This window comes from Stenella coeruleoalba (assembly GCF_951394435.1).
Source record: "Stenella coeruleoalba genome assembly, chromosome: 18".
NCBI lineage: Eukaryota > Metazoa > Chordata > Mammalia > Artiodactyla > Delphinidae > Stenella > Stenella coeruleoalba.
In genome coordinates, this window is record NC_137164.1 from 51,958,917 (window position 1) to 51,986,905 (window position 27,989).

General features: G+C 39.2%; 1 protein-coding gene across 11 annotated transcripts in view; it reads right to left on the reverse strand.

Annotated features, from left to right (window-relative positions):
* The window catches only part of RBM26 (RNA binding motif protein 26), an 84,733-nt gene extending 68,629 nt beyond the window's left edge, over positions 1–16,104 (reverse strand). For 10 of the 11 annotated variants that reach the window (XM_079903127.1, XM_079903126.1, XM_079903125.1 and 7 more), the window contains exon 1: positions 15,511–16,104. In XM_079903127.1, coding sequence (XP_079759253.1) covers positions 15,511–15,581 — 71 coding nt within the window. In that variant the 5' untranslated portion in view covers positions 15,582–16,104. The remainder of the gene's footprint in view (positions 1–15,510) is intronic. The other variant, XM_079903121.1, reaches the window with a different exon arrangement.
* Between the last annotated feature and the right edge of the window lie 11,885 nt (positions 16,105–27,989).

The window sequence follows — 27,989 nt, forward strand, 5'->3', positions numbered from 1 at the left end:
TGTCTCCAAAATGTTACAACTTAATCAAATCTCTAAACACCATAGTTTCATTCTTAAAAAGAGATGTGACCAAGTTACTCTGCTACTTTAATTAACCTTCCCAGTATCCCATAATCTAGTCCCCAAAATGTCCAAACACTTCAACATGGTAATAAAATCTTTTTAATTTGAAACCAACAAAGGCTAGCTGGAGTCAAAAACCTTTTCCTACCCATAATGAACGGTCATAATTCCTCATAGAACATAACTATTCATCCAATTTGGGGCACTCAATGTCATCAGGAGCTTCAAAACTTTAACACAGGGACTTCCCTGGTGGCACAGTGGTTAAGAATTCACCTGCCAATGCAGGGGACACAGGTTCAAGCCCTGGTCTGGGAAGATCCCACATGCCGCGGAGCAACTAAGCCCGTGCGCCACAACTACTGAGCCTGTGCTCTAGAGCCCGCGAGCCACAACTACTGAGCCCATGTGCCACAACTACTGAAACCCATGCGCCTAGAGCCCATGCTCCGCAACAAGAGAAGCCACTGCAATAAGAAGCCCTCACACCGCAGCGAAGAGTAGCCCCCACTCAATTAGAGGAAGCCCACCCCCAGCAACAAAGACCCAACACAGTCATAAATTAATTAATTAATTAAAAAAAAAAAACTTTAACACAATCCAATTTGAGAAAGTTCTTGAAAAACTTTCACAGCCTGGTAAGTACAAGTTTATAAAACAGTTTTCAAAATAAGATATATCTCTTTCACAGTCTGTTATTATAAAAAATTAAACGTTTTGAAAATGTAAAATAAGTACTTCAGCTATCATTAAAGAAAATATATAAAAATAACAAGAGTCACACTGATAATTTCTTTTTAAAATGCCCTAAAAAGGTTAAGTTATAGGTTTCAAAATACTTCTTGCACTTAAACTGTATTAAAAAGAGCAACAAATGATCTGCTGAACTGCTATTAGTGCTTATATGCAGGACTTGACATCATTCAAATGTTTTTTATTTATAATAACTGACTTCAAGATTTGGGGTTTTTTTTTCCGTATCAACTTTTAAACTGCCAGTAAGCAGTGGAAAATTAATAAATGGAGAATATAGGCAAAGCAGTTGTTTTGTTGCTCCTTCCCTTTTCTTTTGTAGGGTAACCACCCAATTCTCTGTGAAGGCCTGGAATGCCTAAGAGGAGTTTTGCTCAGCCCTCCTGTTCTACTCTCAGACTTTGCTAGCTGAAAGCTGGGAGTGCCTTGGTAGATCTCTTCTACTTCTCCTTCCTTGCTTGCAGAACTACTCTTGTGTTTTTAGTTGGTAAGTGTTGAGTGGTTGTACACTTAGTTGTTTTATGATATTGTTCTATTGCCACTGTCCTCCAATGATTATGAAGAGAAATTAGCGACCATTTAAGTCTTTGTTTTCCTGTATCTGTCTTTTTTTCTCCCTTTGGCTACTTTTAAGATTCTTTTTATTTGGTCAGCAGTTTGACTACAATATGCTTAAGGCTGTGTGTGTGTGTGTGTGTGTGTGTGTGTGTGTGTGTGTGTATTTTATCCTGTTTGGTTTTGCCAATTTGGATCTATGTTCTGATGGCTTTCATCAGTTTTGGAAAGTCCTTGGTCATTATGTCTTCCAACATTTTTTCTGCCTCATTTTTCTTTCCTTTTTCTAAGACTTCAGTAACTTGTATTTTAGATTACTTGATACTATCCTACAGATCTCAGATGTATCTTAAAATTACTTTTGTCCCTTTGTTTCCGGTTTGGATATTTTCTATTTTCCTACATTCAAGTTCACTGCTGTTTTTTTCCTCTATGGTGTCCAGTCTGTTGCAAAGCAGAATTCTTTATTTCTGTTACAGTTTTCATTTCTAGGTTTTTCCATTAAGCTCTTTTTAATAGCTTCCGTGTATTAGCTGAAGTTCCCCATATCTTTATGCATGCTGTCCACATGTTCAAATAAATTCTTTAGCATTTTTATCATAGTTATTTTAAAGTCCTTGACTAATAATTCTATTATTTGAGTCATCTCTGGGTATGTTTCCATTGACTATTTCTTCTCATGTGGATCTTATTTTCTTACTATTTTGTGTTCCTTGTTATTTGATCTTATGTTGAACGTTTTGTGTAAAAGAACACTGAGGTGAATGGAGACTGAAGTAAATAAGATTTACCTTCAGTAAATGCCATGCCCTTTCGTCAGGCCACTAGAGTGGAGTCACTTGTTCTGTAATTGACATGGTTTGGGCTTTGTAAGAAGCTTTAGTTTGATTCAGTTCACCACTGGCTTCAAATGTTTTGAGGGCATGATCAGGATTTTGCCTTTCATAAAAACTGGAATCTCAGCATTAACAAGATTCTGGATACTTGCCTGTGCTTTACCTCCAGGCTCCAAGCTTTTGAAACTAAAAGAAAAATATAAAACCAATGACATAAAGAGGGAAAGGCCAGCAAACTAAATTCAAAGTAGGAAAAAAGGAAATAATAAAAATATAATATTGAAACAGAAAACAATCAACAAAGCTAATACTGTTCTTGGAAATGATGAATAAAATTGATAAACTTAGCAAAACTGGTCAATAAAAGAGTAATATTACCAACGTCAGGTATAATTTTTAAAAGGGGAGGGAGAGCATCACAATAGATTCTAGTCATTATATGAATAGTAAGGCAACAACAGAAACAACTCTATGTCAATAAATCTGGCAACTTAAAAGGAAAATCCTTGAAAAACATAAATTACCAAAAGTGACACAAGAAGAAACAGAATACCTAAACAGACCTACACCTATTAAAGAAACTGATTTCATAATAAAAAGTCCATTTCACAACAAAATCTTCAGTTTCAGATGGCTTCATCAGTGAAGTCTACCAAACATTTTAAAGAAAAAATAAAATGCAGATAGCCCTCATAAACAAAACCAAAACCTCTTAACAAAATATTAGCAAATCAAATCCGGTAATATGTATGAAAACGATAATACATCACGACCAAGCAGGGTTTATCTCCCGAATGCAAGGCTGGCTTAACATTTGAAAACCAATCCATGTAATACACGATATTAACAGAAAAAGAGAGAAAACCCCTATGATCATCTCAATAAATGTAGACAAAAGAATTTGACAAATTCAATACCTTTTCATGACAAAAACACTCTACAAAGTAAGAATAAAAGAGAATTTCCTCAATCTGGTATTTAAAAGGCAGTTATAAAAAACATCTAGGGATTCCCTGCTGGCGCTGTGGTTGAGAGTCCACCTGCCAGTGCAAGGGACACGGGTTCGTGCCCCGGTCCGGGAAGATCCCACATGCCGCGGAGCGGCTAGGCCCGTAAGCCATGCCCGCTAAGCCTGCGCGTCCGGAGCCTGTGCTCCGCAACGGAAGAGGCCACAACAGTGAGAGGCCTGCGTACCGCAAAAAAAAAAAAAAAAAAAATCTAGCACTGAGGACTTCCCTGGTAGTCCAGTGGTAAAGAATCTGCCTTCCAATGCAGGGGACACAGGTTCGATCCCTGGTCGGGGAACTAAGACCCCACATGCTGCAGGGCAACTAAGCCCGCACACCACAACGACTGAGCTCGCACGCCACAACTAAAGAGCCCATGCGCCCTAGAGCCCGCACAACACAACTAGAGAGAGAAAACCCGCAGGCCACAACTAGAGAGAAGCCTGCACGCCAAAACAAAAGATCCCGCATGCCTCAACAAAGATCCCGCGTGCTGCAACTAAGACCTGACACGGCCAAAAAAAACAATCTAGCACTAACATCAGTTAATACTGAAACATTAAGTCTCTCTCCCCAAAGACTGAGACAAAACAAGAATGTCCACTCTTACCACATCAATTTAACTTGTACTGTCTGTCGTTCCTAACCAGTTCAGTAAGAAATGAAGGCATAAAAAATCAGAAAATAAAACTGTCATTAATCACAGATGACATGACTGGTAAAAGAAATTCCAAAGAATCTATAAAATAGCTACTATAACTAATAAGTGTACTTAGAAAGTTGCAGAATAAGGTCAATATGCAAAAATCAATCATATTTCTATAAATAACAAAGAAAATTGAAAAATTAAATTTTAAAATGATTTTATAAAACATCACATACCCAGCGAAAAAAAATCTAACAAAAGATTTACAAGGACTCCACACGGAGAGCTACAAAACATTGCCAGGAGAAATTAAGCTTGAATAAATGGAGAGATTACCACATTCATCAACTGGAAGACAAAATATTATGAAGATGTTCTTTCTTCTAAAATTGATCTCTACATTCAACACATCCCTATCAACAATCACACAGGCTTTCTTGCAGAAACTGAAAGGCTGATTCTCATCTTTATAGGGAAATGCCAAGAAGCCAGCATAACTCAATCTTTTAAAAGGACAAACTAGGAGGACTTATATAACCTGATTTTAAAACTTATTATAAAGGCAGTTGGTTTTAGACAGTGTGGTATAAGCATCATAATAAATAAATATCACTGGACGAAGACAGAGTCCAGAAATAGACTCATATATAGTTAATCATCAACCAACATGCCAAATATCATTGGACCAAGACAGAATCCAGAAATAGACTTATACATAACTTAATTATCAACCAACGTGCCAAGTCACCCAATGGGAAAAGGAATGTCTTTTTAGGAACCATTTCTGGAAAACTTAATATACTTATTAAAGAAAAAAAAGGAGCCATTTAGCCCTATCTCATTCCACATCCATTTTTGTTTGTTTGTTTTTCGTTTCTCGACTCCAAACAGCCTTGAGCCAGGGCAGCCAGTGCTTGTCTGGGAGTCCTTCTGAGTGCCTCTGAACGAAATGAGCTTTGGCAGCTGCTGGGGACTCAGGGAAGAGGCTGCTCCTGGCCAGGGTCAACCTGCCACAGGAATAGACTACTGGGCTGGCTCACCAAAACTGATACCAAACGCAAGTTCGTTTGCCTGAGAGACACACAGTTAGGCCAAACAAACCAAAATGTCGGAGTCTGGCACTGAGAAACGATTACTGCAGGGCCAAGTAAGAACAGGTGGCTTGTGCTCAAAAAACCCAAACTCCTCCATATGCATTTTTTTAAATTCATTTGAGATGAACAGACCTAAACATAAAACCAAGAGGCAGAAAATTTCTAGAACATAGAATATCTTTATGATGTTGGAGGAGATAAAGCCTTCTTAGACACAAAGGGCACTAACCATAAAAGAAAAATAAATTGGACTTAATAAAAATTAAAAATTTCTGCTCACGAAATGACATCATTATACAATAGTCCCCCCTTATCCATGGGGGAAATATGTTTCAAGACACCCACTGGGAGGGGGGGTGTGAAACCACAAATACACCCTATATACACTACATTTTTTCCCACACAGATATACCTATGATAAAGTTTAATATGTAAATTAGTCACAGTAAGAGATTAACAACAATAATAAAATAGAACAATTATAACAATATACTGGAATAAAAGTTATGTAAGTGTAGTCTCTCTCTCCTCCTTTCAAAATACTTTAGTACAAATTGAATGCCTTTTCCATCTTAAGCATTTATCACACACTGTTGCTGCAACTTTTTTGCAGTTTGAAGTGTGACAGCAAAACCAGAAAGAATTTTTTTCCTTCTTCACAATTTCACAGAAGATTCATTCTTACTGTAAATCTCAGTAACTTCAGTACTGAATTTTTTCTTTCCTTATCAAGTCGAGAATTTTCACCTTTTCGCTTAAAGGAAGCACGTTATGGCTTCTCTTTGGTATATCCACACTGCCAGCGTCACTGCTCTCGCGTGTTGTGGTCATTGTTAAGTAAAATAAGGGTTACTTGAGCACAAGCGCTGCAATACCATGAGAGCTGACCTGATAACCAGGACAGCTACTAAGTGACTAACAGGTGGGATATGCTGGACAAAGGATTAATTCACATCTCGGGCAGGACAGTGCAAGATTTCATCATGCTACTCAGAACAGCATGCAATTTAAAACTTATAAATTGTTTACTTCTGGAATTTTCCATTTAATATTTTCAAACAGCAGCTCATCACAGGTAACTGAAACCACAGAAAGCAAAAGCACAGGTAAGGGGGGACTACTGTATAAAAGTCACAGAGTGGGGAAAAAATCTGCAGTACATGTATTGTATATGAATAAAGAGCTCCTATAAGTCAACAATAAAAGACAGCCCAATTTTAAAAATAAGCAAGACTTAGATACTTTACAAAAGATATGACAGTCAATAAGCACATGGAAAGGTCCTCTATAGCATTAGTCATCAGGAAAATGCAAATTAAAACCATAAAGAGAATTAAACTGTCAGTCCAAAAAAGGAAAGATGCCATTTTATACTCACTCTAAAGGTTTAAAAACAAACAACAAAAAAAAAACCCTTGACAATACTAAATATTGCTGCGGATATGGAGCAACTGGAACTCTCATAAATCACAGGTAGCAACAATTAGGCAGTTTCTTATAATAGAAAACATACATCTATCTACCCTATGATCTAGCAAATATCCTCCTAGGTATTTACCCAAAAAAAATATTTCCACAAAGACTTGAATAAGAATATTCATAGCAGCCACATTCATAATGCCAAAGTTAGAAAGTAGATGCCTTTGTTGGAGAGGGAAAGAAAAACCCAGAAAGAGGCACAAGAGAATGTTCCAGAGAATGTTCTAGATCCTGTTTTATACGGTGATTACATAGGCATATATAACTGTCAAAACTTATGCAACTGAGCTTCCCTGGTGGTGCAGTGGTTGAGAATCTGCCTGCCAATGCAGGGGACACAGGTTCGAGCCCTGGTCTGGGAAGATGCCACATGCCGCGGAGCAACTAGGCCCGTGAGCCACAACTACTGAGCCTGCACGTCTGGAGCCTGTGCTCCCAACAAGAGAGGCCGCGATAGTGAGAGGCCCAAGCATTGCGATGAAGAGTGGCCCCTGCTTGCTGCAACTAGAGAAAGCCCTTGCACAGAAACGAAGACCCAACACAGCCAAAAATAAATAAAATTAATAAATAAATTAAAATTTTAAAAAATAAAAAAGAATCTGCCAAAAAAAAACCTTATGCAACTAATGTTTATGTTAAGTATAAATTGACACATGATAGATATATACACCATAGTACTATTTTTTCAGTAAATCAATAAAGGCTGGTTAAATAAATTATGGTACACACGTTACATTAAAATGCCATGCAACCATTAAAAAGGGGGCAAGTCTCTTATGTATTATATTGAATGACCTCCAAGTATGAAACCAGTTATATAAAAAAAGAGAAAAATATATATAAACATATTTGCTTGTACATAAGCAAAATATCGCAGTGAGAACCAATGAGTAACATATCTCCAACATACTCCATTGTTTCATATACACACAAAATACTAAATATAACCCTAAGTTAAAAATAAACTTTTACCTATTTCAGAAGTTACAATCTGTAAACTGAAAAGGATTTTCCCACAGAAACAAGGTGGTAGGAGGGTAGTGAGTAAGTCTAGTAGGAAGCATTTACCATCCACTCGTTTCACTCATTCTCTATTCTCTGGGACTAAGGAAGCAGGAGGAAGAAAAAAAATTCCTAGAAGCCTACATTTAGCTCAAGTTTGAGTTATTCATTCTCAATATGTACACACCAAACACTGTAATATCTTATTTTCCATTTTGTTCATAATACTATCCCTATATCTTGATTTATGCATGTAAAATAATTCATTTGAAAAGAACTGTAAGCCAAAGAAAAGGAATTGCTAAAATAGACAGAAAATGCTAAATGCATTTTAACTACTCATCACTCAGATGGAAAACCCAACTAAGGTTGCAGCAGTAAAATGTGGTAATGAAGGTCATGAAAAATATTTTAGCCAATAATTAATTACAGAAAAACTCTTCTACCAGCTGTAAAATTCATCAGACTAGAATTACCATACATAATTTTTTGTGCAGCTCCATGGAGGTGCGCAATCTAGCATACAGCAGCATTCACTAATACTTTAATGAGTAAATGTTAATACTCTTCAGTGTCCTTTCCCCCTTAAAAAAATCACTTAAGCTTTAGTAAATTTGAAACCGCTGGAAGGTAAAAATAAAGCAAAACAGGCCCTGAGATTAGTAAATCTTCAAATTGCTCACTTATCTGCTTCTCTGAAATAAAAGTTTTACAGAAATGCCTCTTCTCTCTTAAGTCATGGGTGCACAAAATAGAAATTTCAACTAATGCATTTGAAACTCAGATGCACACCCCACACATGGCATTGTGCTGGGTGCTCACACAGAACAGGAGAACACTTAACCTTAAGATTTGGAGTTTATTTTCAAGGACCTTAGACTCTTAACAGTACCCTTAAAACAAGTAAGAATTAACTACTGAACAAGTTTGCAAGTGATGAGTACAAACTAGAGCTAGGAGAGGAGAGTCATGGAGGAGAGTCACTGCTTCCAACTGGATAGATGATAAATGGCTTTCTGGAAGAACTGGAATCACACTTGACCTTTGATTTCAACATATAAAAAAGAAACGGAGAAAGGCAGTACATGATAATGCACAACAAAGCTCTGGAATATAAGTGTCTTGTTTTTAATCCTGTCTCTATCATTTATAAGCTATGAATGAAGTGTATTACTTAATCTTCCTAAGAGTCAACTTCTTCATCCTTAAAATTGGTATAACAGAACCTAGCTCACATACAATGAATGCACAAGCATTAGCAAATAGCACTCAATGAAGTAGAAGCACTTACCTTCTACTTAAAGTTGAGGGGAAAAGGACAGTATGACCAATGTGATAAAGAATCAGAATGTAAAGTTCAGTTTTGCTGAAATTAAGACTTACATAAAAAGTAGGAAGATATAAACTGGAAAGATAATTTGAAACAGACACTAGAGTCCTGAAAACCAAGTTAAAAAGTATGCAATTAATTACTTAGGAGTCCTGAAGATTTTGATCTAACAATAGGATATAAACAAGTTGGGCATCCAGGCCAGAAGAACTGGAAGAGAGAAAAAGACTGGAGATAGGGAGGTCTGTTAGGAAACAAACTGCAATGGTTTAGATAAGGAGTGAAGAGTCCCCTACTGAGCACTGTCATTAGTAAGAATTATTAAAAGAAAGAGACAGAACCCAATGACCAACTCAAATGGGAGAAAAGAAATGAAGGGAGGAGAAGCCAAAAAAATGAAACTTCAAGCCCAGATAATTTGGAGAAATGAAATGGAAATAAGTGAACTTTTTATTTTCAGAAACATACAATAGTTTGAAGTTCAGATGAGAGGATCAGGTACAGAGCTAGCAATCGGAGTTAAGAGCTTAAAACTTTGAAGTGGTTAAGCCTAAACATAATTGTGTGAAAAATAAATGCATACAGGTATGTGTTGGAAAAGCTCTAAAATTCAAATGCAAATGTGTATATGCAATATCCTGGGGAAAACAGTCTTTAATCAAACTTTCAAAGCATCTACAACACACACACAAAGTTTTTAAAAACCACAGGCACGTATTACAATGGAAACCATCCATAGGAATGAATGTGAATGAGGGAGCAGGAGTAGAATGATTAAGAAAAAAAAGTCTTGGGAACAGAACTAAGAATAATACAATTCAAAGGCAAGAAAAAGAACTTAAGGAGATAGGAATGATTTGAGAAGAGAACCAAAATATTATGGATCCAAGGCATGAGAAGTTTAAACAAAAGAAAAAGGCAGCTATCAACACTGTCTAATGTTATATACAGAGGTCAAAGAATTAAAATTTATACAAAATATTTACATTTAATAAACAAATTCATTGGTAACATTGAGGTAAGCAATTTTGGTTGAATACAAGTAGCAAGAAACTATATTACAGGCATTAAGAAGTAAATGGCTGGGGCAAATGAGTGAAAAATTAAAGGCTGACTACTGTTTCAAGATTTAACACTGACAGGAAAAGAAAGCTAGCAAAGTGACTAGAAATATGATTTAACTTTTTGTTTTATTTTTTGCTATTGTTGCTAAGCTTTTCTTCCTTAAGGAATGGGAGACTGACTCTGTGCCCAAAGGAGTCTGTAGAAAAAAAAAGATCAAGGGAGGGAAACAGGTATAAAGTTCAGAAATAACAAGATCACCTTTCAGCTCTTCTTGTAAAACTGGAACAAAAATAAATTTTAATGTGGTAAGAAAGGTTTAATAACAAGCGTGGGTGAAGAGGAAAAGACTACAAAAACTCTAGGTTTCTTTCTTAAACTTTAAAGCACTGATAACCATGATGCTTTAGAACTTTGTTCCTTTACAATAGCTGCTACTACTCCAAAAATGTAATAGTAAAAAAGTGTATAGGGCTTCCCTGGTGGCGCAGTAGTTGAGAGTCTGCCTGCCGATGCAGGGGACACGCGTTCGTGCCCCGGTCCGGGAGGATCCCACATGCCGCGGAGCGGCTGCGCCCGTGAGCCACGGCCACTGAGCCTGCGCGCCCGGAGCCTGTGCTCCGCAACGGGAGAGGCCACAGCAGTGAGAGGCCCACGTACCGCAAAAAAAAAAAAAAAAAAAAGTGTATATACACACACACAGAGTAATAGGAAACAATACATTGTATTGTGTTGTAGTAAATTAAGAACAAGGCTCCAGAGTCAAAAACTTGAGTTTAAATCACTGTTTAGTCACATGTAAAAGCTGTGACTCTGGGCAAGTATCTCAACTTCATGCTCTAGTGCCTCGGGGTCATCTCTTGCAAAATGGAGGTACAGTATTTACCTCACAGAACTTGAAATACAAAACTTTAACAATGTGTTCAAATGTTAATGGTAGCAATAATAGTAATGTAACCTATTTGTGTTTAATCAATCCGGTATTTAAGAATGGAGGGAAGGGCTAGGCTCTTTAAAATGTCTCATTTAATCCTTTCAACTACAGAAAGAAACAAGTATAATTCTCCCTATCACACCAACAAGGAAAAGGGAGGTTCATTTGCCTAGATTACTCAGTTAATAAGTGGCAGAGCTGAGATGTGAACACTGGTCTATGTGGACACAAAAATGTTTTCTTTCCACTACACAATGCTACCTCCACAGCACTACATAGTAGCAGGAGCACAAAACTAGGCGTTTTGTTCTTTACTACTAAACTCAACAAAATCTGGGCACATCATTAAGTCCATCTGTCTCAATTTTATTTTCTGAAAAATTAAGGGGTTTGACTAGATTTTGAGGTTTCCCCTAAACTAAAAATAATCCATGATTTTATTAAATCACCACATTCAGTGATGTGTAAACTCAGAAAAAGTTTTAAAATACAGCAGAAAACCTCTTCTGTTTAAAAAAACAAAAAAAACATCGAAAGAAGATAGCTTAATTCTTTTCCAGGACTGCACATTATGAAAAAGAAATCAATGTAAAAGGGAAGACCAACATCTAATTTTATTATTAGCATGCATGACTAAGCAAATGTTTGGGAAAACAAAAACATCAAGTATTTCAAGATGACAATTTTAACACCTATATTTTCAATAAATTATGAAAAAAACTCAGAATCTTGATATACCTACAGACCTTATAATCAAATAAAATACAGATTTACCAACTTTTATTTCATGTTGAAACTGCAACCAGGTTGACTTTTTTTTTTTTCTTAATGTCCGTATGAAAACTTTCCTCCCCTAAAACCCTTCACTGGCTTCCCACTACCCTTCAATGACATCCCAAATCCTTAAAATGACTCAAGAGTCTCGTGCGATCTGGCTCCTCTCTCTGGAGCTATCCACTGGCTCTTTTTTCAGTTTCTTTCAATTCCTCCAAGACACCTCTTTTTCCCTTTATTTTAGGGCCTTCATACCATCTGTCCTCTAAAACCTTGCTGTCACAGCTCTCCATTCCCATCCTTTTGCCCCAGCAAACTGCTCTTCATCCATCCCGGTTGAGATGAAATATTATCATGCCAGGAAAGCCTTATCTTGACCTCCCAGACATATACTTTGACAGCATTCTGGATTTATAACACTCACTAGTCTTATGGTTACTTGTTCACCATCGGTCTTTCGTGCTAAGCGGTAAACAATATGAAGATGGTCATTTCATGTCATGTTTCCTACTATTTCCCCAATATCTAACACAGTGCTTAGCACAGAGTAGATTAAGTGCTCAATAAATATGTGCTGAATTAATACATTTAAACTACGAGGCAAGTCCAAAACCATCAGATACTTTACTAGCACAAATAGCTAAAAAAGTTCTATACACGTTTCGAGTTCTGTCTTATCCTTTGTGTTTCATATGCTCCTGCCTCAAATAGGTGCTATATGGCAATTACGAAGTAAAGCAAAAAAATCTCTTTAGATAACAAATACATCTTCAAGTTTCACAAAACCAAGGTTAGAAACCATAGATCTTAAATAACTGTAATCAGCGTTAAAAGTCATCTAAAAGAATGCACCTGAGGGGCTTCCCTGGTGGCGCAGTGATTGAGAGTCTGCCTGCTAATGCAGGGGGCACAGGTTCGAGCCCTGGTCTGGGAGGATCCCACATGCCGTGGAGCAACTGGGCCCGTGAGCCACAACTACTGAGCCTGCGTGTTCGGAGCCTGTGCTCCGCAACAAAAGAGGCCGCGATAGTGAGAGGCCCAAGCACTGTGATGAATAGTGGCCCCCACTTGCCGCAACTAGAGAAAGCCCTTGCACAGAAACGAAGACCCAACACAGCAAAAATAAATAAATTAACGTCAGATGCAGGCTTGTTAAAAAAAAAAAAAAAAGTATTCACCTGAAATGCAATTAAAGGGACAGGAACTTGGATAAGGGCTCATTTTTACCACAGTAGTGTACATTATAAAAGGACCAATCCCAGCTCCTATCACTGTCTAGGTTCTACAAGTAGTGCTTTATTCCAGCAGTAATGACTGCACTGCTACAGTCATCTGAGTAGGCTATATGATACCCGAAGATGCTTTATTAAAACTCAAGAAAAATTACAAGCAAAGTAGCTATAATCTTCAATTAGTGAAAAAAAAAAGGAAATGGTAATAAAGCTGATAAGTAATTTGAGAATTGAATGCTTAAAAAAGGGAATGCTAATTTTTTTTTTTTTTTTTTTTGCGGTACGCGGGCCTCTCACTGTTGTGGCCTCTCCCACTGCGGAGCACAGGCTCCAGACGCGCAGGCTCAGCGGCCATGGCTCATGGGCCCAGCCGCTCCACGGCATGTGGGATCTTCCCGGACCGGGGCACGACCCCGTGTCCCCTGCATCGGCAGGCGGACTCTCAACCACTGCGCCACCAGGGAAGCCCCGGGAATGCTATTTTAACTCAAAACATTCTTCTAAGTTTTCTGTTCACCGAACACTTATTGAGTGCTAATTACAAACCAGGCAGTGTTCAAAGATTTTCTTAACACATACTCATTATTTTCCCCATTTTAGACATGAGGAAGGAGGCACTGAGCTAAGTAACTTACCTAGTATCATACAGCTGGTTAAGTGGCAGAGGCAGAATTCAAAGGCAGCCATTCTGGCTCCAGGGTTCTCCCTCTCAACCACTATTAATTACTACACTCCTGCCTACTCCCTCTCTCCAATCCACTTAAACAAGGCTTCTATCCATACCACCCTACTCCAGTGAAACTTTTCACTTAGTTCACCAATGACTTCTACCTTTACAAACCTAAGGGCCACTAATCTGCCTCCACCTTTTTCATCCATTTTGCAGTATCACATCAAGTTGACAACCCTCCTCTTTTGTCATACATTTGTTTCATTAGTGACATGTATCCCAATTTTCTTCCTACCTCAGACCTGGACTCTCTTCGCTTCCCTATCTACACATTCTTCCTCAGAAACTTCCCAGTCTCACGGCTTTAAACACTATCTGCATGACTCCAAATATTTCTAGTCCTGGCCTGAGTTCTAGACTCATAACCAACTACTTATTTGACATCTCACTTAGGTATATAATACCTTACACTTAATGATCAAAACCAACCAACCTACTCTTCTCCCCTCAACCTGTTCTCTCCAACACGGATTCAGTTGCTTAGGCTAACTTCTTAGTTATCACCCTTGACTTCCCTTTCCCTTATCTCTCACACCCAATCGATCAGCAAGTTCTACCAGATCTATTCATTAAACATATTTAGTTCTGTCTCCACTATCACTCTAATGCAAACTATCTACAGCTCTGCCTACAACGTCCTTCAGAATGGTCTCCTTACTTCTCTTCTTGACCCCTTAACCTCCACGAAGCAGGCAGAGTTAAAACAAAATCAAATCAATCCCTGCCTGCTTTAAATCATCTAATGTCTTCCCATTATAGTTTAAATTAAATCCTAGCTCTTGACCACAGCCTAGAAGATCCTACATGATTTGGCCCCTGCATACTTCTCAAACTTCACAACCTTCCATCCTCTCCCCCATCACAAGGTTCCCTGCAGCCACAACTGCCTGCTTTCTCTTCCCAGATTACACCGTGATCATTTCCACTACAGAGGCTTTGCACTCGCTGTTCCTTCTGTAAGGAGCATTCTCTCTCCAGACTTTTACACAGATAGTTCCTTCTGTTCCTTAGGTGTTGCTCAAATGTCACCTCCTCTGAGAGGCCTTCTAATCACTCTTTTACATGATTCTCTACTGTTACAATCATCATTACTCTTATTACCTGAAATTACCTTATTTACTTGTTTATTATGTCTTACTGATTTTGGAATTTAAAAACTTTAGCCCTGACCCTCCCACAGTACATAGAAGGAGCCTAATAAATTTATTAAATGAATGGATATTCCCCATTGTATTTTAAGCTGTTTATTGTAAATCAACCAATTTTGATAAAACACTTGGCCCATATTTTGCGTGTATTAAAAGATAAATCCTTAAAACACTCAATTTTTCCAATCTAATGCATTTCAGCACTTCTGAACCCCCTCAAACACACACATGCAGAGTCCACCTATAGAAACCTACTTAAAACTGCTAAATAGTCCATATGGATAGATTGCATTTTCTTCCTCCAACCTAAGAAACGTGTAGGTGGGAAAGGGGAATTTTACTGGGCACCTTAGCACCTGTTACATCTTCAGTTAACAGAGGTGCTGATGAGCCAGACAGCACATGGGAGACATGGCCTTTCTTTCAGGGATTGTATGTAGGTAAAACGTGAGTGGCTGAGACAAGAACTGTTCTAATCCGTAATAAGGGCTATTCACCTCATTTAAAGAAACAAAAGTAGTCTAGTGAACAGCGGATTATGCTCGGATTCACCAGAAGAAATTGATCTGGGGGCCCTGGGCAAATACGAGTTGTGTGTGTAGGTTGTTGGGGTCGGTCTACAAATAACGGGAAAACAAGAGGAAGAGACATTGGTTTAAGAACCAACTCAGCGATAAGGTAAAGGTCAGCTCAGGCTCCCAGGCGTATTCTGAACCTGGGAACGAGGGTGGTAGAGGACGAGAAAACACAGAGCCCTGGGACCTGCGTTCACCGCTTCGGCCTCCACGGAAGGCACTTGAGGCAACCGTGAGGCCACCTATCTCCCACTTCCACCCCTGCAAGGAAATAGCCCCCGGATACTCACATGGGCTCGAGAGTCTTGCTGAGCCAGGACTTGAGGGCCTCGAAGTTTTCAATGATCATTTTAGAAACCATCCACAGCGGCCCAGAGGCCCGTCACACTAGTCCGCCCGCCCAGGTCGCGGTCGCTACAGCCGCCGCTGCCCCCGCCCCCTCCTCCGCGCGCCGCCCGCGTGGGCCGCGGTGGGAGGCGCCGGTGGCAGGCTCCCGCGAGCCCCGATGGGCCAACAGCTCCGGGGGGACGGCCGCAGGCCGCGAGTCCACGGGGTGCCAGGAACTTCCCCTCCCCGGACCCCGGACCCGGCTGAGGCAGCGACTGTTTGCCCGGGCCCTCCCCCTTCTCTCCACCCCAGCGAATCTTCCTGGACCAGAGCGCGACACGCTCCTAGACCCGGGCTTTCTCTCAGCTTTGAGACCAGGTGCTGGCTGGCAACGCAGAAGAGGCAAAAGTGAAAAAAGCGAAGACGAAGGGCAGCTGAATGGGAACGGTTCGGGGGGTCTTCCCGGCTCCCAGCACCCCCAAGAAGATGGCTGCCGATAAATCTCGCGAGAATTGTTGAAGTGTCGCGGTGACTCCCGGAGCCTGCTGGGAAGAGACGTAAGATCTGCGGAGAGCGCGCTAGGCAAGTTCGGCGAGTTTTGCGTCTTTGCGTGGTTTGTGGGCCCTTTGCTTTTTCGCGCCTTGATTCTCTTAAGAAATAAAGGCTTTTTTTTTTTTGCAAGGAGGGAAAGGCCGCTGATTTCAGAATCAGCGGGAACCCCAGCCCGTCCTCTGTAACTGACGGCGTGGCGCATCGGCTGGAACGACCGGCGGGAGCGCTCCTCTGAGAGCGTCCACTCGGATGTGGCGGGATGCAGGCGACCTGGGGATTACAGGTGTGCTGCGCTGTGCTGCCTCCTCCGTTTACCTCAGGGTCCTGCAGTACTATATTCTGCATGTGCTGTGGACAAGATTGGGAAGAACGGGCTGGTCTAATATAACGCACTGAGACTGCCAGAGGCTTAGTTAAGTCTTGTCCAGAATTACTCGACTTCATGCATGGGCAGAGCACTAATGACCTAGGGATTCCTTCAACCCTTGACAGTTCTGAAATAGTTTCCAAACATCTGAAACTTTCGGACTTTTCCCCAGCCAGAAAGGAGATGAGTGTTTGTGGTTTTGGGGGGGGGGGTTTTGTGTTTTTTTAGTGTTAGTGTTTTTAATTCCCTCCGTTTAGAGCCGATTCAGCCCCAGATAGGGAAATTACATAATATCAAAAGAGAGCCTTCATATCAGCATCCTAAATAAAGTAACTTCCTTTTTCCTGGGTGGTCAAATAAGTTTGATTCCTGCCTCAGTTGTTCTATTTGCTGTTATTTACTTCCATTAAGGTACTAGGTGGAATTTTACAAAAAGTCTAGTGCCTGTTAACTGTAATGAAAATAATTCACAATATAGACATTTAAAGTAGAACAATAAAAAGCTTTTTATGGCAGACACAGTGGTAGACTAAATTGTTAAGAACTCTGAGTTTATAATTTGCTAGAGTGAAGTGTCCTTAAGCACTAAGTGGAAAAGATTTGATAAAGTCAGAAAAGCTTGACATTTGTTTTAAAATATAGCATATAAAGTAGTATGCAAATTAGAAGGCTGCTACTGATTAACCAGGTGTTAATTAACAGGTGATTTAGCTAAGTGAAATAAGCTGGATGCAAAAGGGCAGCTATTCTGTGTTTCCACTTACGTGAGGTACCTAGAGTGGCCAAACCCCTAGAGACAGAAAAATAGAATTTTTATCAACTTGTTATCACTTAGTTGCCAGGGGCAAGAGGGGTAGGGGAGAATGGGGAGCTATTTTTTAATGAGTAAAGAATTTCAGTTTGGGATGATGAGAAAGTTCTAGAGATAGGCGGTGTTGATGGTTGCACAATAATGTGAGTGTTGTGAACTGTACACTTAAAAATGGTTAAAGTGAGGGCTTCCCTGGTGGCTCAGTGGTTGAGAGTCCGCCTGCCGATGCAGGGGACACGGGTTTGTGCCCCAGTCCGGGAAGATCCCACATGCCGCGGAGCGGCTGGGCCCATGAGCCATGGCCGCTGGGCCTGCGCGTCCGGAGCCTCTGCTCCGCAACAGGAGAGGCCGCAACAGTGAGAGGCCCGTGTACCGCAAAAAAAAAAAAAAAAAAAGGTTAAAATGGTAAATTTTTGTATATTTTGCCACAATAAAAAAATGATTTATAAATTTAATATTGCTAGGGAAAATGTAAAATCCTAATTGTTTAGCCTGCCTGTTTAATAGCCTTGCCGCGGACTGACTCCACCAGTTTTCAACCTCATCACCAACTGTTGGGTAACTCTGGCTCTGCACTCCAGCTAATCATCATTCTTCTGTTAAATGCTATATAATCCACGGAAACAGATTTGCTCACCTTTCCCTCCTCCAAACATTTATTCACATCATTTCCACAGGGAATGCTTCCACTTACTTCTTTCTCTGGCTATTCAAACCTTGCCCATCCTTCTCTCTCAGTACCACTACTACTGTATTTTTGAATCCTTCCTTATTTTTCCTAAACAATAGTAACAGGCTTTTAATTTCTCTGCCTCTTAGCTGCTTTCTTATCAGTTCATCTTCAGTTGCCTTCATCATCATTGCCTTTAATAGCAGTTATTGTAAAATTTGGATCTAATCATGTTAGTTCCCTGCTTAAAATCTTCATCAACTTCCACGTTGTCTTCAGGATAAAAAATCTACATTCTTTAACATCTGTAAAGGACCTTTTAAAATCAAACTCTTCCTATATGCCTTAGAAACTTCTTTCACTGCCTTTCAGCCTTCGCTTCAGCCACCCTGAGCTATTTCATGCTCCTTGAAAGAGGTGTGTTCTCTCACTAAACTGATCCATTGCAAAATGTGTTTCCCTCCCTTACACTTGAATCCTACCCGTCCATTAAATTCAGTGCATACAGCATCACCTTTAGAAAACCATCCTTGACTTCCCTGCTCTAAAGCAGGAGTCCCTCTGAGGTTTTATGACATCAGCCTGTGCTTGCATCTATTGTAACACTCATTGCTTTATTTTTGCAATTATCTGATTATCTGCTCATTAGTAGACTATGGTTTTGAATCTCCTGTTCCATGCACAGCCCCTGATATATACAGTCATTTCTCAATTTTTTGAATGATCAAATGAAGCCCTGCCACTTCCAGGAAATCTTCCCTGAACAATGTAGCTGATAGCAATCTCTTCCACCTCTAAATCCTTAGTTACAGTGCTTGTTATCACTCCACGACTAGTCATCAGTGCTTCCTAGCATGATTCTCTTTCTTAACTATTATCATTTATCCCTCATCACTTCAGTGCTTCATCTTCTTTGGCTTTGTCTTCAGAGGTGATAATTAGCTAATGTGATAAGCAGTACAACTAAGAAAAGACTAAAACAACCCCCATAGACTACTTTATGTATTCAGTAACAAACATTTCAGAATGTCCATCATTAGGCTACCTCCTTAACATTTTCCAACATACCATGTTCCTTCAAAGCCCTGTGACTTTGTTAGCGCTGTTCCTTTTGCCTGGAATGACTTTCCTTATAGCTCAAATACCAGATGCCCTAGGCAAAGGTTGTTGCCTCTTGGTTCTTACCTGTAGAATAGGAGTTAAAACGTCTTATTTAGTTTTTCATCTGTCTGTCTAACTAGATTATGAGCTCTTTAAGGACTAGGACTCAAGTTGATTCCTGTTTGTTCTTTCTGCATGTAGCACAGTGTGTGGAACTCAGAAATGTTTGTTGAAGGATATAAGAAGGAAGTAGAGACAGGGGAAATATTTTCGATAGGCAAGTCATAATGATATACCTCCCAGTAGGCCTACATCTCCTTATAGTTTACTTAGCTGCCCTGATCCTAGGAATATTCTCTAGAGTATACTTAACTCCTCCTTAGGTTCTTCCAGTTCTCTCACCTAGCTGGTGGAGACCGTCTTATTACTCTCAGTGGTGCTTTGGGGGTCTTGATTAAACACTTAGCCTGTATTTCAACATCACAAACATATTCTGTATTTTTTCTTCTATTGTATAGTCAGTACTCTGTCCCGAGAATCACGTTTAGGTCTATATTCTCTCTGGAATACATGCCTTTATTTGGTGTAAGGTGGGGATCTAGCCTATTTTTTCTCCAAACAGCAAGCCAATTCTTCTCTATAATTCTACTGAACAGTCTCTCCCTTCCCTATTGATTTTCAATGCCACCTTTATCATATATTCATATTTCCATTTATGTATGGCTCTGGTTCTGACCTCTTTTTCAGTTGGTCTCTTTGTCCATGATGACGCCAGTACCATGTTGTTTTTATTTACCATTGTCTTATAGACTGTCTTAATATGTAATAGTGAAAAATCCCTCCCCTTTGCTCTTGTCTTTCAAATTTGACTTAGCTAACTGTGAACCCTTGGTCTACTAAATACTTCCTAGAACAAGATTGTTGAGCTTAGCAAAAAAAAAAAGGATCCTTTATTGAATTTATAGATTAATTTGGGTTGAATTGGCATCCTGTGTCGCAGTCACAGGTACTTTGCTCAGATCTACTTTTGAGAAAGGACTCACTGCCGAAGGCATGTAGTTAGCTGACAGCCTTCAGTCATTAACTTCTTCTGGGTTCACCTCAGCTTCCAAGCTGAAGTTACACTATTTTCAGGGCTACCCCTCTCTCCCATGCCCATCCTCAACTAAAGATTGAGTAAGGCATAGTATAAGGACCTAATGTCAACGTTAGGATGACAGAGGCTTTTTCAGGCCTGCATGGCAGTCTGATGCCTCCCCCTGCCTAATCCTACTTTCTCCCTTTCTCTTTCACAAATGCTATCCTCCAGTAAACCTTTTGTACTTCTAACTCCACCTCAACATCTACTTCCTAGAGAACCTAACCTATGACACAAGTCATCTGATTCATTCTATTTTTATAAATATTTTTTAAATTATAGTTAATAAAATCTAACCGTCCCTTCTGGCCCAATTACTTCTTTGAAACCATCCTTAGCCACCTTCATTTAATATGATGTCTCTCAGGACATACATTCTAACAAACCTTTGACTTTCTATGGCCATCATTGATTTAGCCCCTATCGTTTTATTTTTTAATGCACATATACTTTATCCCCTGTGGCCTCTGTAGTACCTTGTTTCATCAGTTACTTCCTTTTCTCATGTTTGCAACTCTTGTACTCTGTTGGGTCTTTCCAATTTATCACTCAACGAATGTTTACTGAAGGTCGGCTCTGTTTCAGATATACTACTACTTGCTGAGAATACAGTATGGACAAACAAGGCATGGTGTCTGCCCTATGGAGCTTATAGCCTAATTTAGAAAGGGAGACATTTAACGGAAAATCATATAGGAAAATTTTTTTTAATTTTTGTAATTAAATTTTAATACAAATTATATTAGGTATTATGAAAGAAAATAGAAATATGAACCATTATAACAATTTAGACTGGAAAGACTCAAGCATGGCTTCTCTTAGAATATAGTGTTTAAATGGTTAAGAAAGGGAGTAATGAGTAGAAGTTAGCCATGTGAAACAAAATAGAGACAGGAATATTCAAGGCAGACATAATAGCTTGTGGGGTGTTCCAGAGGTAAGGAAGAGCTAGGCTCTTAAAGAAAGCCAGAGAGGTAGGAGGGTATCAAGTTAGGGGGAAACATGGCTGTAGGTCAAATTAGGTAAACAAGAGCCACATTAAGATTTTTGAACTAGATTTTATTTAAAATATGATACACAACCATTGAAAAGTTTTTCAGTATGACAGGATGAATTGAAAACATGAACATATGTACATACTTCTTTTAAAAGAAAAAGCTTAATTAAATTTGGGAATTTTTAAATAAAAACAGAAGGGAGGCAAATCACTTTTAACATAATAATGCCAGGATTTTTATTTCGCTAGAAGTGAATCAAGAGCTGGACTTCCCTGGTGGCGCTGTGGTTAAGAATCCGCCCACCAATGCAGGGGACATGGATTCGAGCCCTGGTCCGGGAAGATCCGACATGCCCCAGAGCGACTAAGCCCGTGCACTACAACTACTGAGGCTGCGCTCTAGAGCCCGTGAGCCACAAGGAGAAGCATGCACACTGCAACGGAGAGTAGCCTCCGCTTGCCGCAGCTAGAGAAAGCCCGCGCGCAGCAAAGAAGACCCAAAGCAGCCAAAAGTAAATAAATTTATTTAAAAAAAAAAAGTGAATCAAGAGCATGTTAATAAAGGGAATACAGTTTTCTCATCTGAGACTAGGCACTGATGACTTGGAAAGAAAAATAATGCTTGCTGTGGTAAGGTATATCTTTAGGTAATTTAAGAGGAAACACTTCAGCAATTGCTGATAGTGTAAATTGGGATCAGAGGACATTCTATCATTTCCCCCTTAATAAGTTCAGAGCACTTCTAGTAAAAAAAGAGTTTGTGGGTCAATCACCAGTTCTTCAGTGGGCACTCCATTTATACCTATAATTGCTTATAACGACTCCTATAGCAGTACTTTTATAGAAGGGACCCAAAACAGTACAGAGAAAGAAGACTAGGAGTTGTGCTATTAATACCCTGAGCTCTTTATTTTATTCCACGTAAGGAGAGGAAAATTACTAAACAAACAAAAATGCTGTGCAATAAAAATATAGTGTGAGCCACATATGTAATTTTAAGTTTTCTAGTGGTTACTTTTTCAAAAAGTAAAAAAAAGTGAAATTACTTTTAATGATATATTTTCTGTAACTTATCCACAATATTTTCACTTCACTGTGCAATTAATATAAAAATAATTGAGATATTTTACTATGTTGTTGTTACTAAGTCTTTGAAATCTGGCGTGTATTTTTACACTTACAGGTCATCTCAATTCAGACAAGCTGCATCACAAATGCTCAGTAGCCACACATTGCTAGTGGCTATGGTACTGAACAGTGCAGCTTTAAAACTTTAGAGGGTGCCTCATGTGGGCATTTAATTGTACTTGATGTCTGTTGTTTCAGTGTTATTGGTCGTTTTCCTCTGCTCAGTTTCTGCCCCCCATAAGAGTGGGCTTGAATTTCAAAAACCCTAATTAAGGTTCTACATCATTACTTTTGTAATAGACAGTTTTGTCCTAAGGCTACTAAGGAAATAAGAACAAAATGTAGAGATGAACCTTCTTCAAAAGACTGTTTATTCCTTCCGTGTCTTCTATTAGCCATAGTAGTATTAGCCATAAGAGAGGGAAGGAGAGGATAGGGTATACATAGTTTTCTTCTAATTCTTGGCTTGAAGACAAGACAAAGACATCTCCACAATAAATATTTGTTTTTTAAAAAGCAATGGCATGGAATGATATGACAGAGTCCCCAGAGAAGCTTTCTAGGGATCAAATGCATATTACCATTGTAAATACCTACTTCTCATGGAATACCAAAGTGAAGTTTGTGAATCTGCTCTGCTCTCTCTTGGGATGGTTTTCTCGAGCTCTTTTTCCTTACAGTAGCTAGGGAGATATCATATGTAGCATAAAAGATGATCCCCAGGAATCTTGGCTCTCAGTCTAAGCTGTCAGACTCACTTAGGTTATGGTTTTTGTTCTCCAGCGTTCATTCCTTCAACAAATACACACTGAGAGCCTACTGTGTGGGTATGAACTGCTCTAGGCCCTGGAGATACAGATGTAAACAAGACGGGCAAGGTCTTTGCCTTCATGGAACTTGTATTCTAGCCAGTCTATTAGGCCCCCCAGGGATCTTTTTGTTTTCTGGGTCTCCCTACCTTAGTATATTTTTTAAAATGTTTTTTGTTATGGAAAAAATTTTAATGTATCCAAAAGCAGAAAAAAGTATAATCTTTCCTGTCATCCAGGTTTTGCTTTTGTTTTTGTTTTTGTTTTTTGCGGTACGCAGGCCTCACTGTTGTGGCCTCTCCCGTGGCGGAGCACAGGCTTTGGACGCACAGGCTCAGCGGCCATGGCTCACCGGCCCAACCGCTCCACGGCATGTGGGATCTTCCCGGACCGGGGCACGACCCCGTGTCCCCTGCATCGGCAGGCAGACTCTCAACCACTGCCCCACCATGGAAGTCCTGTCATCCAGTTTTAACAGTAATCAACTCCTGGTCAATTTTATTTCATTGACACTCCATCTTCTCTCCTTAGCCCATTTTAAATTATTTTGACAGATTATCACATCATTTCACTGACAGATGATTTTAATAATGTTACATATTTGATTCTTCTGGAAACTGAGATTTACACCTATCATCATCTGTGGCAGTTTATATAGGAGACTTTGTAAATATGTGTGTATGTATAAATATGTAATATATGTATACATGCAACATATAGATATATGCATATATATCTTCAAACTCCATCCAATCATTATTTTTTTTATAACTATTTATTTGTTTGTTTTTGGCTGCATTGGGTGTTCGTTGCTGCACGTGGGCTTTCTCTGGTTGCGGCGAGCGGGAGCTACTTTTCATTGCGGTGTGCGGGCTTCTCATTACAGTGGCTTCTCTTGTTGTGGAGCACGGGCTCTAGGCACGCGGGCTTCAGTAGCTGTGGCACGTGGGCTCAGTAGTTGTGGCTCGGGGGCTCTAGAGCTCAGGCTCAGTAGTTGTGGCGCACGGGCTTAGTTGCTCTGCGGCATGTGGGATCTCCCAGGACCAGGGCTCGAACGTGTGTCCCCTGCATTGACAGGCAGATTCTTAACCACTGTGCCACCAGGGAAGCCCCATTATTATTTGAGTCTTCCTCTTAAGTACACCTAGAATCTACTCATTGTCATTCAACCTAGACTATACACTGCAGCAAAGAAATCCATAAAATCCCATTCTAATCATCTCACTACTTAAAACTTTTTATTGACTCCCCATTTCTCAGGCTGAAGAACAAATTTATTTAAAAAAATACCAAACTGAAATTTAGTGTGTTTTATATTAAGCACTGTGCTAAGCACTTTATATTTATTATGTTAATCATCACAGCTTAGCATTTCCATTTTACTGCTGAGGAAATTAAGGCTTTGAGTTGCCCAGTCATATACAGTGAGTGCCCAAGCATGGCAGAGAGTGAACCCAGGTCAGTAGACAACAAAGACCACATCTTTTAACTACATCTTTACTAGATCTATCATTAACTGGTGCTTGCCTAGTTCTCCAGCTTTATCTCTTACCTTTCACACTCTACAGTGCTGCCACACTAAAGTATTTGTAGTTCCCTAAAGAAACAGTAGTGCATGATGCAATAGACAAACTCATATATGCTGAAGTGCCAAAGCAGGAACATGAGTATATTTTTCAGAGAATTCAAGATTTCTTTTAAAGTATTAAACTACACATGATGAGAAAAACCAGAAGGACTTTCCTACATGTATTTTATTTATTTATTTATTTATTTTTAAAACATCTTTATTGGAGTACAATTGCTTTACAATGGTGTGTTAGTTTCTGCTTTATATCAAAGTGAATCAGCTATACATACACATATATCCCCATATCTCCTCCCTCTTGCATCTCCCTCCCACCCTCCCTATCCCACCCCTCTAGGTGGACACAAAGTACCAAACTGATCTCCCTGTGCTATGTGGCTGCTTCCCACTATCTACCTATTTTACATTTGATAGTGTATATATGTCCATGCCACTCCCTCACTTCGTCCCAGCTTACCCTTCCAACTCCCCGTGTCCTCAAGTCCATTCTCTACGTCTGTATCTTTATTCCTGTCCTGCCCCTAGGTTTTTCAGAGGCATTTTTTCTTTTAGATTCCATATATATGTGTCAGCATATGGTATATGCATTTTTCTTTCTGACTTATTTCACTCTGTATGACACACTCTATGTCCATCCACCTCACTACAAATAACTCAATTTTGTTTCTTTTTATGGCTGAGTAATATTCCATTGTATATATGTACCACATCTTCTTTATCCATTCATCTGTCGATGGACACTTAGGGTGCTTCCGTGTCCTGGCTATTGTAAATAGTGCTGCAATGAACATTGGGGTGCATGTAGCTTTTTAAATAATGGTTTTCTCAGAAAATATGCCCAGGAGTGGGACAGCTAGGTGGTATGGTAGGTCTATTTTTAGTTTTTTAAAGACCTCCATACTGTTCTCCATAGTGGATGTATCAATTTACATTCCACCAACAGTGCAAGAGGATTCCCTTTTCTCCACACCCTCTCCAGCATTTATTGTTTGTAGATTTTTTGATGATGGCCATTCTGACCAGTGTGAGGGGATACCTCATTAGTTTTGATTTGCATTTCTCTAATGATTAGTGAAGTTGCGCATTCTTTCATGTGTTTGTTGGCAATCTGTATATCTTCTTTGGAGAAATGTCTGTGTAGGTCTGCCCATTTTTGGATTGGGTGTTTTGTTTTTTTGATATTGAGCTGCATGAGCTGCTTGTAAATTTTGGAGATTAATCCTTTGTCAGTTGCTTTGTTTGCAAATATTTTCTCCCATTCTGAGGGTTGTCTTTTAGTCTTGTTTATGGTTTCCTTTGCTTTGCAAAAGCTTTTAAGTTTCACTAGATCCCATTTGTTTATTTTTGTTTTTATTTCCATTTCTCTAGTAGGTGGGTCAAAAAGGACCTTGCTGTGATTTATGTCATAGAGGGTTCTGCCTATGTTTTCCTCTAAGAATTTTATAGTGTCTGGCCTTACATTTAGGTCTTTAATCCATCTTGAGTTTATTTTTTCTATGGTGTTAGGGAGTGTTCTAATTTCATCCTTTTACATGTAGCTGTCCACTTTTCCCAGCATCACTTATTGAACAGGCTCTCTTTTCTCCATTGTATATTCTTGCCTCCTTTATCAAAGATAAGGTGACCATATGTGTGTAGGTTTATCTCTGGGCTTTATATTCTGTCCCATTGATCTATATTTCTATTTTTGTTCCAATACCATACTGTCTTGATTACTGTATCATCATAGTATTGAAGTCCGGGAACCTGATTCCTCCAGCTCTGTTTTTCTTTCTCAAGATTGCTTTGGCTATTCAGGGTCTTTTGTGTTTCCATACAAATTGTGAAATTTTTTGTTCTAGTTCTGCGAAAAATGCCATTGGTAGTTTCATAGGGATTGCATTGAATCTGTAGATTGCTTTGGGTAGCATGGTCATTTTCACAATGTTGATTCTTCCAATCCAAGAACATGGTATATCTCTCCATCTGTTTGTATCATCTTTAATTTCTTTCAACAGTGTCTTATAGTTTTCTGCATACAGGTCTTTTGTCTCCTTAGGTAGGTTTATTCCTAGATATTTTATTCTTTCTGTTGCAATGGTAAATGGGAGTGTTTCCTTAATTTCTGTGTCAGATTTTTCATCATTAGTGTATAGGAATGCAAGAGATTTCTGTGCATTAATTTTGTATCCTGCTACTTTACCAAATTCATTGATTAACTCTAGTAGTTTTCTGGTAGCATCTTTAGGATTCTCTGTGTATAGTATCATGTCATCTGCAAACAGTGACAGCTTTACTTCTTCTTTTCTGATTTGGATTCCTTTTACTTCTTTTTCTTCTCTGATTGCTGTGACTAAAACTTCCAAAACTGTGTTGAATAATAGTGGTGAGAGTGGGCAACTTTGTCTTATTCCTGATCTTAGAGGAAATGGTTTCAGTTTTTCACCATTGAGAATGATGTTGGCTGTGGGTTTGTCATATATGGCCTTTATTATGTTGAGGTAGGTTCCCTCTACGCCTACTTTCTGGAGGGTTTTTATCATAAATGGGTGTTGAATTTTGTCAGATGCTTTCTCTGCATCTATTGAGATGACCATATGGTTTTTCTCCTTCAGTTTGTTAATATGGTGTATCACATTGATTGATTTGCGTATATTGAAGAATCCTTGCATCCCTGGGATAAACCCCACTTGATCATGGTGTATGATCCTTTTAATGTGCTGTTGGATTCTGTTTGCTAGTATTTTGTTGAGGATTTTTGCATCTATGTTAATCACTGATATTAGCCTGTAGTTTTCTTTCTTTGTGACATCTTTGTCTGGTTTTGGTATCAGGGTGATGGTGGCCTCATAGAATAAGTTTGGGAGTGTTCCTCCCTCTGCTATATTTTGGAAGAGTTTGAGAAGGAAAGGTGTTAGCTCGTCTCAAAATGTTTGATAGAATTTACCTGTGAAGCCATCTGGTCCTGGGTTTTTGTTTGTTGGAAGAATTTTAGTCAGTGTTTCAATTTCAGTGCTTGTGATGGTCTGTCTCTATTTTCTGTTTCTTCCTGGTTCAGTCTCAGAAGGTTGTGCTTTTCTAAGAATTTGTCCATTTCTTCCAGGTTGTCCATTTTACTGGTATAGAGTTGCTTGTAGTAATCTCTCATGTTCTTTTGTATTTCTGCAGTGTCAGTTGTAACTTCTCCTGTTTCATTTCTAATTCTATTGATCTGAGTCTTCTCCGTTTTTTTTTTTTTTTTTTTTTTGCAGTACACGGGCCTCTCACTGTTGTGGTCTCTCCCGTTGTGGAGCACAGGCTCC